This window comes from Stylophora pistillata, chromosome 7, assembly GCF_964205215.1.
Source record: "Stylophora pistillata chromosome 7, jaStyPist1.2, whole genome shotgun sequence".
Lineage (NCBI taxonomy): Eukaryota > Metazoa > Cnidaria > Anthozoa > Scleractinia > Pocilloporidae > Stylophora > Stylophora pistillata.
The window spans coordinates 15424344-15436745 of record NC_142525.1 but is presented as its reverse complement, the minus strand read 5'-3'; the positions used below and the strand labels follow the sequence as shown (position 1 = coordinate 15436745).

Here is a 12402-nt window from a genome sequence, read left to right as displayed (position 1 = left end):
AAATTCTTTAAAGAACAGCAGCTTTTAAATAATTTTATTCTGTGATTTAGTTATACTTTTGTACTATTAACTGATTTTATCTCTTATCTCTTGTATATTATTCGTTATATTATCTCATAGTTATGCCATAGTTTTTAACATCCGTAATGTACATAATTTTAGAGGGCCTCGGGTTTGTTAGTATTTTTTTACTATTTTAGTGCTACCCTCGTTAAATAAAGTCTTTACTTACTTACTTACCTACTTACTTACTTCCTTACATCGAGCTCCCGTAGCAAGTCTTGCGAAAAAGAACTCCCTTGAAATTTGCGGGAAATGTCATTTCGCGAAACGGGGGAAAAGAAATTAACGAAATCCTAACATTCATTGCTGAGATAGAGAGATGGAAAAATGGGCAAAGCAAGGTTCGGCCCTGGCTCTCTCGCGACTGTTTCTTGCGGTCTCATGAAGAATCTTTTCTCATTTATATATATGCTTAACGTGCATTTCTGTAGATATATATGCAAATTACGATTCCGAACGAAAGCCCGCGGAAAACGTTAACACTCTGCTGGAGGTCTTTCCGATTAGGACACCTTTCGCTCTTCGGTACAGGTTCCCTTGAGAAAATTTTTCAGCCTTATCTCGCGCTCTTATTAAGATTTGTATTTTTTAACACAAATAAAACTTAACTGCTCTCTCTAACTGAAGAGCAAATAGACGAAATTTCGACCGAATTTAGCTTACAGTAACCTTAATCTCAGCAATAAAATTGTCAATGTAACGCTGTCTTATCATATGAAAATAATAAAAGCCTACAGAGATAGTTATGAGTTCTCTCATAATCTTTCAAAAGAAATGTATTTTTACCGAAGTTTATTAGCCAGTCTACTTTTCACCAGATGCCCCACAAGTCACGGTCTCACCAGAAGTAAAAACTGTCGTCGAAGGAAGCAACTTGAATTTGACATGTGCTGCTTCTGGCAAACCAAAACCCAGTATAAAATGGACTAAGGTTGACAGTTCTGATGTTCCACACAATGGCTTGCTACTTACCATTGTGAATATAACCAGACCTAGGACAACAAACAGCAGAATCGAGTATCAATGCATGGCTATTAATGGAGTGGGGACGCCTGCGATAGCTACGGCCAGCATCACAGTGAACTGTAAGTATGTGGATAAGATAGTTTATGATCTGTATATCAGCATTACTATTTAATGTTAAATACTATTGCCATTCTCAGTGTCATCTCAATTCAGAGATTTACCAGTAGAGTGAATTAAATCACTTACCGTTTATGTTACATTCTGAAAGTGGTTTGACATTAGTTCTCGCGCAGGATCATAAAAGGCGTATATTTCGATCGCCTCACATAAAGCATTTGTCGGAACCACTGCAACCACAAGGCCTTCCAACAAGCTCCAAGTAGCCACAGGTTTCCATTACATATACACAACTGCGCAAAAGTGCACCGTGGTAAAGATTATTAACGCACAAGTCATCTGATTGTGTGTTACACGTGAAGACGTTCATTTTACGTATGTATATCGAAAGTGTCAAAGGATCGTATCAGTTATTGCGAGCTAAGTGCTTGATGTTTCGTCATGATTCCCAGACACTTGTATACAGGACAAGACCTACTCGCATAAATCTTCTCCCATCTATTAATGTAGGAAGCTTACAGCTTCAAAAGTGGAACAACGTTGCAAGTAGAGGCAAAATAACATGACAAGTATAAATCTGTTCCTACACCAATCAAGATGTAAAAAATTACCACTGATAAGATGAGCTATGAAAGCTTATCTGATGAAGCTTGAAAAACAATGTCATCAGATTAGTAAATGAAAAAGAGGAGGAGGTGAACTAAGTGGAAAAGAATCCTTCACAAACATTCAAGTTTCCAAACAAATAATACTGAATATGAAGGAAGACAGACAGACATCTTTATTTATTTATAAAGGATAGCCCCTTCAGTGTAGTAAACACTGGTATCAACGGGGGTCCTGTTACCCACCCATCCCACCCCAGGGGAGGACATCCATCACACAGTAATCTCGTGTGTGGGAAATTAACGTCTCCTGCCCCTAACCCTGCAGGAGGCGGGACCTCCATTTATTCGTCCCTATCCGAGAAGACAAGAATATCTAACCATTTCGCTGGATTAACTCGATATAACCCCATGCCATGTACCAAGGTGCGATTTTACCCTCTCAATTTTGCTATTTTTTCGTCCGCCAAAATGAGTGAAATATTGGGAAAAAACAAAAACTCCCCAAAAACTTAGATTGCAACAGAATAGAGCAAAGAACACTTCAGACTGTTTGCAAGTACGTGTTCTTTTCATTAGGAAAATATTTCGTCACATTAACTGTTTATTTTATTTTCAAGCGACGTTCAAATAATGGTTGTCTAAACCTCGTGAGAACCACGAAACCGATTTTGCCGCCGTTCGCGAAAAATAAAAATGCGATTGAACTCAAAGTATTTTTTCTAGAAGTAGTTCATCTAGACCTATATTCTGGCAAAGTTCGGGAATTTTCGATTTTTTCATATTGCACCAAGGGAACACGGCAAAATGTTTTTTTTTTTTTTTCCTGGTTTTATTTGTTGTTCATTCGCCAGTTTGAATTTCTGCCATTTTGTTTTTGGGTATTAATTACCGCTGACGGTTTGTACCTCAGGCGGGCGTCGAAGGTGCGAGAGATTTCCGGACGAGCCCCGGAGTGGCGAGAAATAACGGGGAGTGAAACATTTGGGGGTGGGGGGGGCGTGACTCTTTTCAACCAATCAAAAATTATTAAAGCCATAATCAGGGGGCGTGTACTTCTCATGACGCTCGTTGTACTTGCCATGGCAACAAAATACGTCATGTGGTGGCAAATTTGGCGCCAAACTAAGCTCGTACAGAATTTTGGTCGAAGGCGCGAAGCGTTAGAAATATAAACAAACATGTAACAAGAAGTTATGGCGATTTTAAGTGAAAATCAGCGGAAAGTGGAAAGAATTATTGAAAGAGTTATAGTGTTTTTGAATCTGGAAAAGCCGGCAGTGGAAAATCGTTCTTTCTGCGATGTATCATGGAGAAAATTCGACAGAAAGGACTACATTGTTTTGTAACAGCACCAACTGCCATCGCTGCACAGAACATCGGTGGCATAGCCATACATTCATTCGCTGGTTTCGGTACTGGGTCAAAAAGTATTCATGAACTAATTTGTGCCATTAAAGCTAATGCAGAAGCAGAGAGGAGATGAAATAGTTGCGATGTTCTTGTTGTCGATGAAGTGTCGATGCTGAGCCGCGAACTGTTTGAAAAGTTGGAAGCTATCGCTCGAGCCATCCATCGAGGCTCGCAACCCTTTGGCTCGATACAGCTGATTTCCAGAAATTCTCTTCTTCTTTTTCACGACAGAAGGCATGGCTCTTAGAAGTAGTCTTCCAAATGTTGCTCTGTTTTGAATAGGCTGGCCGTCCTTCTTACATTCAAGTTGAAATTTTCCGTATATATTGTCAACGGTAACAGTGTGACCCGTCTTTTCACAAAAGTTTTCTAATGTTCTGTTGAATACAAAAATATTTAAAGTTACTTTGCTGGAAAAATTCAAAATAAAGGCTTGTATGCTTGTCATTCCGACGGTTTTCTTTGTTTTGAAATTTGAAAGCGAGTAGATTAACTCTGAACGATAATAAACACTTTAAATACTTACACTTTGTTATGGAAATCACTGCAAGTCGAGCCTGAAAGTAGTTCGCGATCCATTATGAATTTGTTCTTGCTGTTACATTTCTGTTCCTAGCAACGAGCGCTGTTCCTAGCAATTTACAACACGTTTCTAACGGCCGAATTCCAACGGTTTCACTCCCCGTTATTTCTCGCCCCTCCGGGACTCGTCCGGAAACTCTCGCGCCTTCGTCGCTCTCTTGCGATAGAAAGCGTCAGCGGTAAACAATACTCAAAAACAAAATGGCGGAAATTCAAACTAGCGAATAAAAAACGAATAAAACCAGGTAAAAAATAACATTTTGCCGTGTTACCTTGATTGCACACCTCCAGGCGATATTTACGGACGGCCGTTCTCAATTACGTGAGACTCAAATCACTTTAAAGGTAAGCCGAGAAATAAATATATTACTGTAATTGTCCAGAAAACAAGCTCTCCGAAATATCTATTCTCAAGCCGCGGAAACGGGTTCTGTCCTCGTGTACCGGTTCACAAGAGCCGATACAAAAGACCGAACAATACACAACAGCTAACCAATGACTCCTAAACGAAGAAAGAACAATGGTAATTCCCTTGTGAACCGGTACACCAGGACAGAACCCGGAAACGGCATAAAAGTAACCAGTAAATTACCAATTCATGGATAAATTGGTAAAAATGGCAATCAGGAGGAAAATGTGTCGAGACTTCAAAAAAAAAGATCGCAGCACTCGAGAACTTTTGATTGGGCTCCATGTAGAAACTGCGAGTTTGACTTCTGATTATAAATACACTCTACTTACATCACCCGACCTCTCACATGAAATGATAAATTGATGCTCAACATGATAAATTTTTCCATTCTGTTAATAAGGAAAACATGTAGAGTCTACTTTACCCGGAACTGGAATCCATCGTCTCTCTATGAAATAACAAGCACTGTCAACAATAGATTATACAAAAGAACAGCGAAAACGGCGAAAGAAATGAATTAATTGAGCTCCAAAAACAAAAACATACTCACGTTTTGTGCACGACGCGAAATTTAAACAATGGCGTACTCATCACGTGTGAAACGTCGTCCATTCACACACAGACATGTGCAGTGTCATTTCTTGGTGAAAACCAACTTCCGGTGGCGTCCTAGACAGGTGACGTCCTAAAATCTTGACGTCTCTAATGTTTCGAGCGTTAGCCCTTCGTTAGTCCTTCGAATAGCTATGACGAAAGGCTAACGCTGCAAACTTCACCATCAGTTTTAAAATCTCTTTACTATGGCCATTTTGCTCATATATATTGTAAACTCACTTGTATCTGCCTGCCCAATTCTTAGAGTGTTGTCTGAACCTACACTTGGCTAACGTCGGAAATCGGTGAAGATTCCTCCAACGCTGGCGACAGAATTTTTAGGAGGGATAGACACAAAAATGTTGGCGGTAAAGCTTTTAATGTTTAAGAGCCTCTGACCGTAAATAAGAATCCGCCGACAGATTCAAAATTTCGTAATTCGTTTTATTTTTTCTAAAGGACCCTTTCAATGAACCTTTTTCGAAAATTACATCAAAAAGTTCTGTCGCGCCTTTTTATCTCCGAAAATCCGAAAAGTTCAAAATACGCCTAAATAGCCGTTGTCCCCCCCCCCCCCCCCTTAGAGCAATGAAAAATTATGCAACTTCGGCAATCTCGTACGCTACAACGCGATGCAAATCCGCCTTTAAATTTTGTGTGCTAGCAGATGATCCCTTCATCTCTTAGAAAATATGAATTTCTAAATATGCTGTCTCGTTTAAGTCTGAATAGTGACCCGTTGAAATAAAGTACTTCGCGTCTCTTTCACAGAGGTAAAATAAGGGTCAACCTCAGTGGCCTATGAACAGGTCTATCATATATACTTAAAAAATCATAATAAACATCATCTTAAAGCTTTATCCTTTTATTTTGATTCCTCTCATTTTCTATCTTGGCCCGGCATAAGCGGCACGTCCAGGTTTAAAAGACTTTGGGCTATTTTGTCAAAAATGCAATGCGAACCGCTGAACAGCTGTCACGACCCATTTAAAAGCCTTTAAAAAGATTTTGTATGATATATTTACAAACCAAAATATATGTCATCTTAAAGTTTTATTCTTTTAGTTAAATTCCTTAAAGTTTCTTTCGTGGAGTGCCATAGGCGGCGCGTCCAGCTTTCAAAGAGTTCGGGCTAAAAAATGACAAAAAATGTAATGCGATCCGTTGAACAGCTGTCAGGCAAGAGGTCAAGGCCAATCTTTCAGCTTGGCCCGAAATGTACCAAATACATGACCTCTTGCGTATATTTTTGTTCCCTAAGCAAAACTAATTGTATTGAGTTAACGACCACACCTATAAAAAAAACCAACTTGTGATCATGTGTGACTCTTTCTCTACAATGAATTTCTGGCAGAAAAACGCAAGCACAAGGTAAAAAGTTGCAAGGACATGTATTTCAGAATTCCTGCACTTTTTCAAAAACCTAATTCAAGGACTTTTAAAGACTTGTTAGGTCATTTTCAAGGACCTTGGCTGTCAAATTCAAGGACATTTTGCATTACAGAGGAGCTAGTAGAAATAAAAACCATTGCTCTTTATCGTTTAATTTCAATAACACGAGCGTGCGTGCAGGACCGGCCGAAAGTCCAACGAGCGTGACTTCAAGCATACACATCAGATCACGCGCCAGGTAACTAATGCACCAATCAGGTATAAAATAGATAAGAATCATTATAATCGGACGCGGGATTTGTGTTAAAAACTTGCACTTTCAACAACGAAAACAAAAAAAACTTCGACGTTGATTCACCTGCACTTATCATTCCAGACTTTTCAGAAATTTTCGAGCACCTGAGTCTAAATTCAAGCGTTTTTAAATCCTTGAAAACAAAAATTTAATGCAAGGACTGTCAAGGACCGCGGGAACTCTGGTATTTTCAGACAAAAATTCTCAGTGAGAAAATGAAATATCGACGAAAATACCTCGAACTTGAAGGTTATAACAACCTATTATATGGCAGGACAATCTTGAGGTAAATCCGAGCATCCTGATTAGTTCTTATTTGGTTTGAATTTTGCCATACGGACCATTTTCCACGGATGCCGTATATTTTTGTTCGCGATAGCCGAAAAAATAAAATGAAAGAAGTTTTCCCGAATGCCCTGACATAATACTGAGTGTCATCGCTTGTTTGAGCTGTATTGGGAAATATTGGCCCTCGGTCGTTTCTGTAGGGACCTCGCTGCGCTCGCTCCGTACTACCACGATCTTACGCCAATAATCCTCAGTAGCGCCCTCACGCTTGGTTAGTAAGAAGTTATTCTTTGTGGTAACTGCTCATTTGTATTCCTATGCACAGCCTCTGTAATTAAGAAGGCTGACACATTAAGTCTCTGTAAGCAAACCACGAATTTGAAGAAAATCCGGAACGACGTGCCGCGCCAATTTGACAGTTTGACCAGACCGGTTCTTTGCAATATTTTGGAAATCTTCCCCGAAATGATAATTTTTATCAACGAAAACCTGAAAAAAGGGTTAGCTAGAATTTTTCTCAAAAATTCCTTGTACGCTCTCCTTCATCCATCGCCTAAAAGAGAGTGATGCGCGAACAGGTGATCTAGTCTGATTGCTGGAAATTGTGTTAAGAATTGGTGCTCGATCTAAACTTAAATTTATTTCAGCCTCAACATCGGTATTGCTGACAGTCTTAAGTTGTTCAGAAATGACTTTACGGGCGCGAAATTAGCCGAAATAGTATTAGCTGAAGTATCAAAAGAATTACCCTTTTCTCCACCTAGTTGTTTTAATTTGCAAACAGTTTCCAGCCCAACCAATTTCCGTGAGTTTTGTAACATAAACTCTCAATTTGAGAAGAACGTTCTTAGTTCGGCTAAGATTCTTGTATGTAGTAGAGATTTCAAATGGCACATCGTTTATCATACATTTATCCTCAGTTCCAGCTCGCCCTAACAATTTTTTTTTGTTTCAAGCTCCGTACTTGATATTCTTCTTCTATTTCAATCATTTTGTACTTTGCCTCTGTTTCGTCTTTACTCTGACTTTTGATCCTTTCCTAATCATTTTTCCATAGCGATTTGTTGTTTCGTGTTCTGCTTATGGGCTCCTCTAGGTAATTTCACTATTACATTCAACTCTGCATAAAATCCCCGCTGCGAAGTTAACAAGTTTCACAACAATGACTAACTACTAAGAAACTGAAAATTATCATATAAACTAGTTTGCTGAAAAAACGCTATTCATGGACATGCGTGGCCGTAAAATTACAAGATGGGAACAAGATTGAAATAATTTCAGCCTTGCGTGACAAATGCTTGAGTGTGTCACATCTACACACAGATTGCTTTCCGTCTTCAAAGTCTTCGGCAAAGAACATCTGACCTGCCGTTATAAATGATTGAATTGTCCTCTTTGAAGTCCATAATGAAGTTCAAGTTTACCCTGGAACTTTCTTAAAACTCATAGGTGTTCGAATACGCAGAGATGTCAAAATTAATTGAAATGGTCCAGTTCTAGACTTAAGCAATACCCCAGTCCCTCCTATACAAATTTGTCGAGTTGATACAATTAAGCTTGCTTTCTTTTGCACTTTTCATGAGCAAAGTTCTTTTGCTTCTACTCGGGGCACTGATTTCCGCCGTTTTACGGCTACCGACACCCGTTTCAGTTTTCGGGAATTTTCTAGGATAAAGAGGCTACTCTGGGAAAGAAAAACCTTATTACGTTTCTAGGTTCAATATTAGGCATCTTTGACTGAAATATAGGGACAGTCATTTGTCGGTCGATGCGCCACCTCTCACGCGGTCTTGAAAAAAAGTCGCTCTTAAGACGCGACACTGGTGGTTCAGAGAACTTTCTTTGTTCAAGAACCTGTCGATTCTCTATGGAAAACGACTCTCCTTTCGCACGGCAATGGAATTATATTCGAAGAATCAATTATTTCGATATATTTCATCAAAGAAATCTTAGAGAATGCGTTTGTTAAAAATAAGAAATTGATCTCGTTGGTGGGTGCTATTGACTCTGACTTATTCACGAAATCCCTGAGCAGTGACTGTAAGAGACTGAAAGTCATCCTTTTCAGGAACATGAGTCTTTCACAGCTTACCAAACAGTCTTTCACAGCTTACCAAACAGTCTTTCACAGCTTACCAAACAGTCTTTCACAGCTTACCAAACAGTCTTTCACAGCTTACCAAACAGTCTACGAGGATCACCAGCACCACTCCTGCCTCGCTCGCTTTTTCTCTATGCATACATCCACGCAATATTTTCAAAGCTGTTACGACTGATGCCGTTTGCCTTCAAATAATTTTTCTTCCTAAAAGTTTGTGTCCTACATTGCTGTAACTGTGCAAATAACAACCCTAAATTACTTCAAGATGATCTGGAACATGCCCTGTAGGACGAATTTCTTCCACTTCAAAATGTTAAGGAGGCTTGGCTTGCTTGGAAAAAAAATTTATCCTTTCAGAAGGCGCGTTACAATGTAAAATTGCTACAGGAGAACAAAGATAATCCAAAGCAGTTCTGCAAAACGGCCCAAATTGTTTTCCCAAGCAAGGCTTATGAAAAATCACCACCCCAGTTTCTCACAGTTAACTTTAAGACGATAACTGCTATTTCAAGAGAGTGAAAAACTTTGCGTAAGCCTATGTAATGCATACACAAGTACCTCTCCTTAAACGCCGTCAATATAAACTATTAATAAAACTGGTTGATTGGATAATACAATTCGAGAGTTTTCATTGGCTTAGTTATCATAGGTTGTGACCCATTATACCATGCGCGGGTATGAGGACGAGTTAAACCGATAGTGTTTTTTTTTTTGTGTGAGTGTTTTGTTTTTTTTTTAATAATACCAAAATCAATTTGGGAAGATTTATCTGTACCTTGGAGCCTTTTTCCATAAAACAATTATTCCACTTTCGCTCGTAGGATACGAGATGATTATGACCTACTGGGCCCTACGGGCCTCGTTATGGCTATCTGTCATCTGAAATCCATTGCGCGCTCGTGGGATAATTGTCTAATGTGTTGTTCACTAATGTCTGTTCTCAGTCATACCCCTATTAAAGAAATAAAACTCCATTCTCTATTTTTTCTGTTAAGTACTCGACCGATTTGAACTTAAATACGTGTAGTATACCACAAGTCTCTCACAGTTCAGTAGAGAAACGTGCGTCGGTGTACTTTAATTGTTACTGGATAAGTAGTTCACTTACACAGAATGGAAAACATCAGTTTTTCTTGTCTTGTTTTGTTTTTATCTTATTCAAAGATCCAGCATTGATCACCAACCCTGAAAATGAGACATTCATTAAGAAACCCGGAGAAGTGGTCAGCTTTTCTTGTTACAGAGACGGTTATCCAACACCATCTGTTACCTGGACAAGGGGTGATGTCATCATGAACTGGAATTTTGAAGATAATCCTAGTAAAGTGACTTTTCAAGTAAAAGAGTCAAGCCCTGGTTGGTATCGCTGCAAAGTTGAAAATAAACTAAATGTGGTTTTCAAATGGTTTCACCTCAGTAAGTACGTTTCATCTAGTATATATAATTCCCTTTATTTTGTTATGGTACGTAGCGACTTTGAAATGTTTCTTGCACTTCATTTCGATAATGTTACAGAAACAATGAAAAAAGAAAAGAACAATTTGCATGTTTTAAGCTTGGTCTCATCCGTGAATTAAAGTATAATTAAAAATTCATATATGTGTGTAGGTGTTTATGTATGATGTGAGTTGTTGAATTTTTTCTCCCTAAAGTGGTAACTGACGACAAATTCTACATTAAGTCAACCATCACTAACAGGGACTGCAGCAACAATCTTCAAGAAACTCTTCAGCAACTACGGTCCAAAGTAAGTGAAATGAATTAAAGGGATTTACAACAAACTATTGAGGTTCAGAAAATGGAAAATCGTCAGATTATTATTAGTACCAGTGGGTCAAATGTCGAATAAAATCATTGTGGACAAAAACACAAAGTTTAAATCGAGAGCAAAGAAAAAGCTCGCAAATCATAAATTAAGTACAACAATGTTGCCACGCATCGCTTTAGTTTGCATGCTTTAGAAGAATAAAAAACTCCCTTTCTCTATTCAGCTAGGGAGACAGAGTGGTTATTTCACATAAATAATAAATGGAGCACTGTTATAGAATTTGTAGCCATCTGATTGGCCGAACGGGGCCAGGTGATGAGCTTATGACCAAGCTCAGAACCTACTGAGCTCCGATAAATATGGTCAATGAATTTGTCATCAAAGGGGAAAAATTTTTTCTGTGAGGGAGCCGTAAGGCGTAGGCGGAAGAAGCTCTTTGTGCCCGAGAGCTAACAAGCAAAGAAATAGCAGAGCTACTCCCATATCCACCGAAAAAACAGCAAATTCAGTATGAAGATATTTCCAGTTATGTAACGGAAAATAAAGCAGTTTTTATTTGCTAAATGTGTAATATGATTTGGTTTAATTTTGCGGTGACATTTGCGACAATCTAAAGTGCAGTGTTTCACTGACCTTTCGGAGTGGCTTGACAGTCCCAACGGAAGGCAAATAAAAAAAGTACCCATTGATGATATATGAAAACTCAAGAATTGAATTCTTGACTTAAATTTTTTTACACATCAGCAAGAAAGCAAGACAACAAGCTGCTCAAAATCTAGCCGAGCAGCCATTGACCGCTTTCTCCGCTCGCCTCCCTGTATACATGTAAACATGATAATTTTGCTCTATTTACCTAAAAACTTTCACTCTGGGCTACTTCAGAATGTGTAAAGCTTTGTAAACTTTCAAAATCTCCATTTTTCTATTGAAGGACGTTGTCAAATACGCATAGCTCATTCTTTTCGATTCATTTATTGGATCATGTGTTCACGAAATTGTCATTGATGCTACTGTCATTTTTGGAACCGAAGTTGCTTTTATTTTCTGGTCGTTGTCATACCAAAAAAACAACCAGATGGTAAATTTAATTTTTTGCGTGCGTTTTACCAAAACAGTTATTCTACTTAGGCTTACTTATATCAATATGGGGTTACTATATCCAACTCGGCGCTACGCGCTCGTAGAATGATTGTGTAATGATTCTAACTCGGAAGTTCAAAGGACAGAGCAAGAAGTGGATTTTGCACCCCGAGAATATCTAGGATATTTAACCGGCCAGGTATCCAATGTAGCTAAATGAAACTTACCACGTTTGAGCTTTTTAATTGATGGACCTTTTCTTTAACCCTAAAAACAGGTAGGTGAAGTGATTGAATTAGAAGTTCCATCTCTGAAAGGTGTAGAAGCCACAAAGTACAAGTATGATGTCGTCTTATTATATAGTGTTTCAGTAATTTTGTGATTGGTTGTAGATTGTAAAAGAGTCATTTGCAGCAGATTCCATTCTCGTTGCCAGTTTGTAGAGTATTCTTAGGTCAAGTGATCAATCATTCCTCTAATTAAACTGTATTTCATTCCATAATCAAGATGGTATGTTTACCGTACAATACTCGGAATCAGTTACTTTACTTTTACTTAGGAGGGTAGATTTACGACATGATCGAGTAAGGGAAGTTTCTTACAGGTTTAACGCTATGTGAAGCTATGTAACGTAGTACGCTTCATGGATCATCGTTGAACTAGCATTTGCCAGTTTACGTATTCAATTCCTGCTGGTTCAGATGTTCCTGTTTAGAACGTCTTTTA

At 38.6% G+C, this 12402-nt stretch overlaps 2 protein-coding genes across 14 annotated transcripts in view; both read left to right on the top strand.

Moving 5' to 3' along the window:
• Positions 1 to 12402, top strand: part of LOC111332589 (uncharacterized) — a 279730-nt gene that overhangs the window by 36072 nt on the left and 231256 nt on the right. The gene's annotated exons all lie outside the window — the stretch shown is intronic.
• Positions 1 to 12402, top strand: part of LOC111332258 (neural cell adhesion molecule L1) — a 38368-nt gene that overhangs the window by 18137 nt on the left and 7829 nt on the right. The window contains exons 7-10 of the mRNA XM_088727703.1: positions 882 to 1148; positions 9993 to 10244; positions 10481 to 10575; positions 11954 to 12015. Of these exons, the coding sequence (XP_088583829.1) occupies positions 882 to 1148; positions 9993 to 10244; positions 10481 to 10575; positions 11954 to 12015 (676 nt within the window). The remainder of the gene's footprint in view (positions 1 to 881; positions 1149 to 9992; positions 10245 to 10480; positions 10576 to 11953; positions 12016 to 12402) is intronic.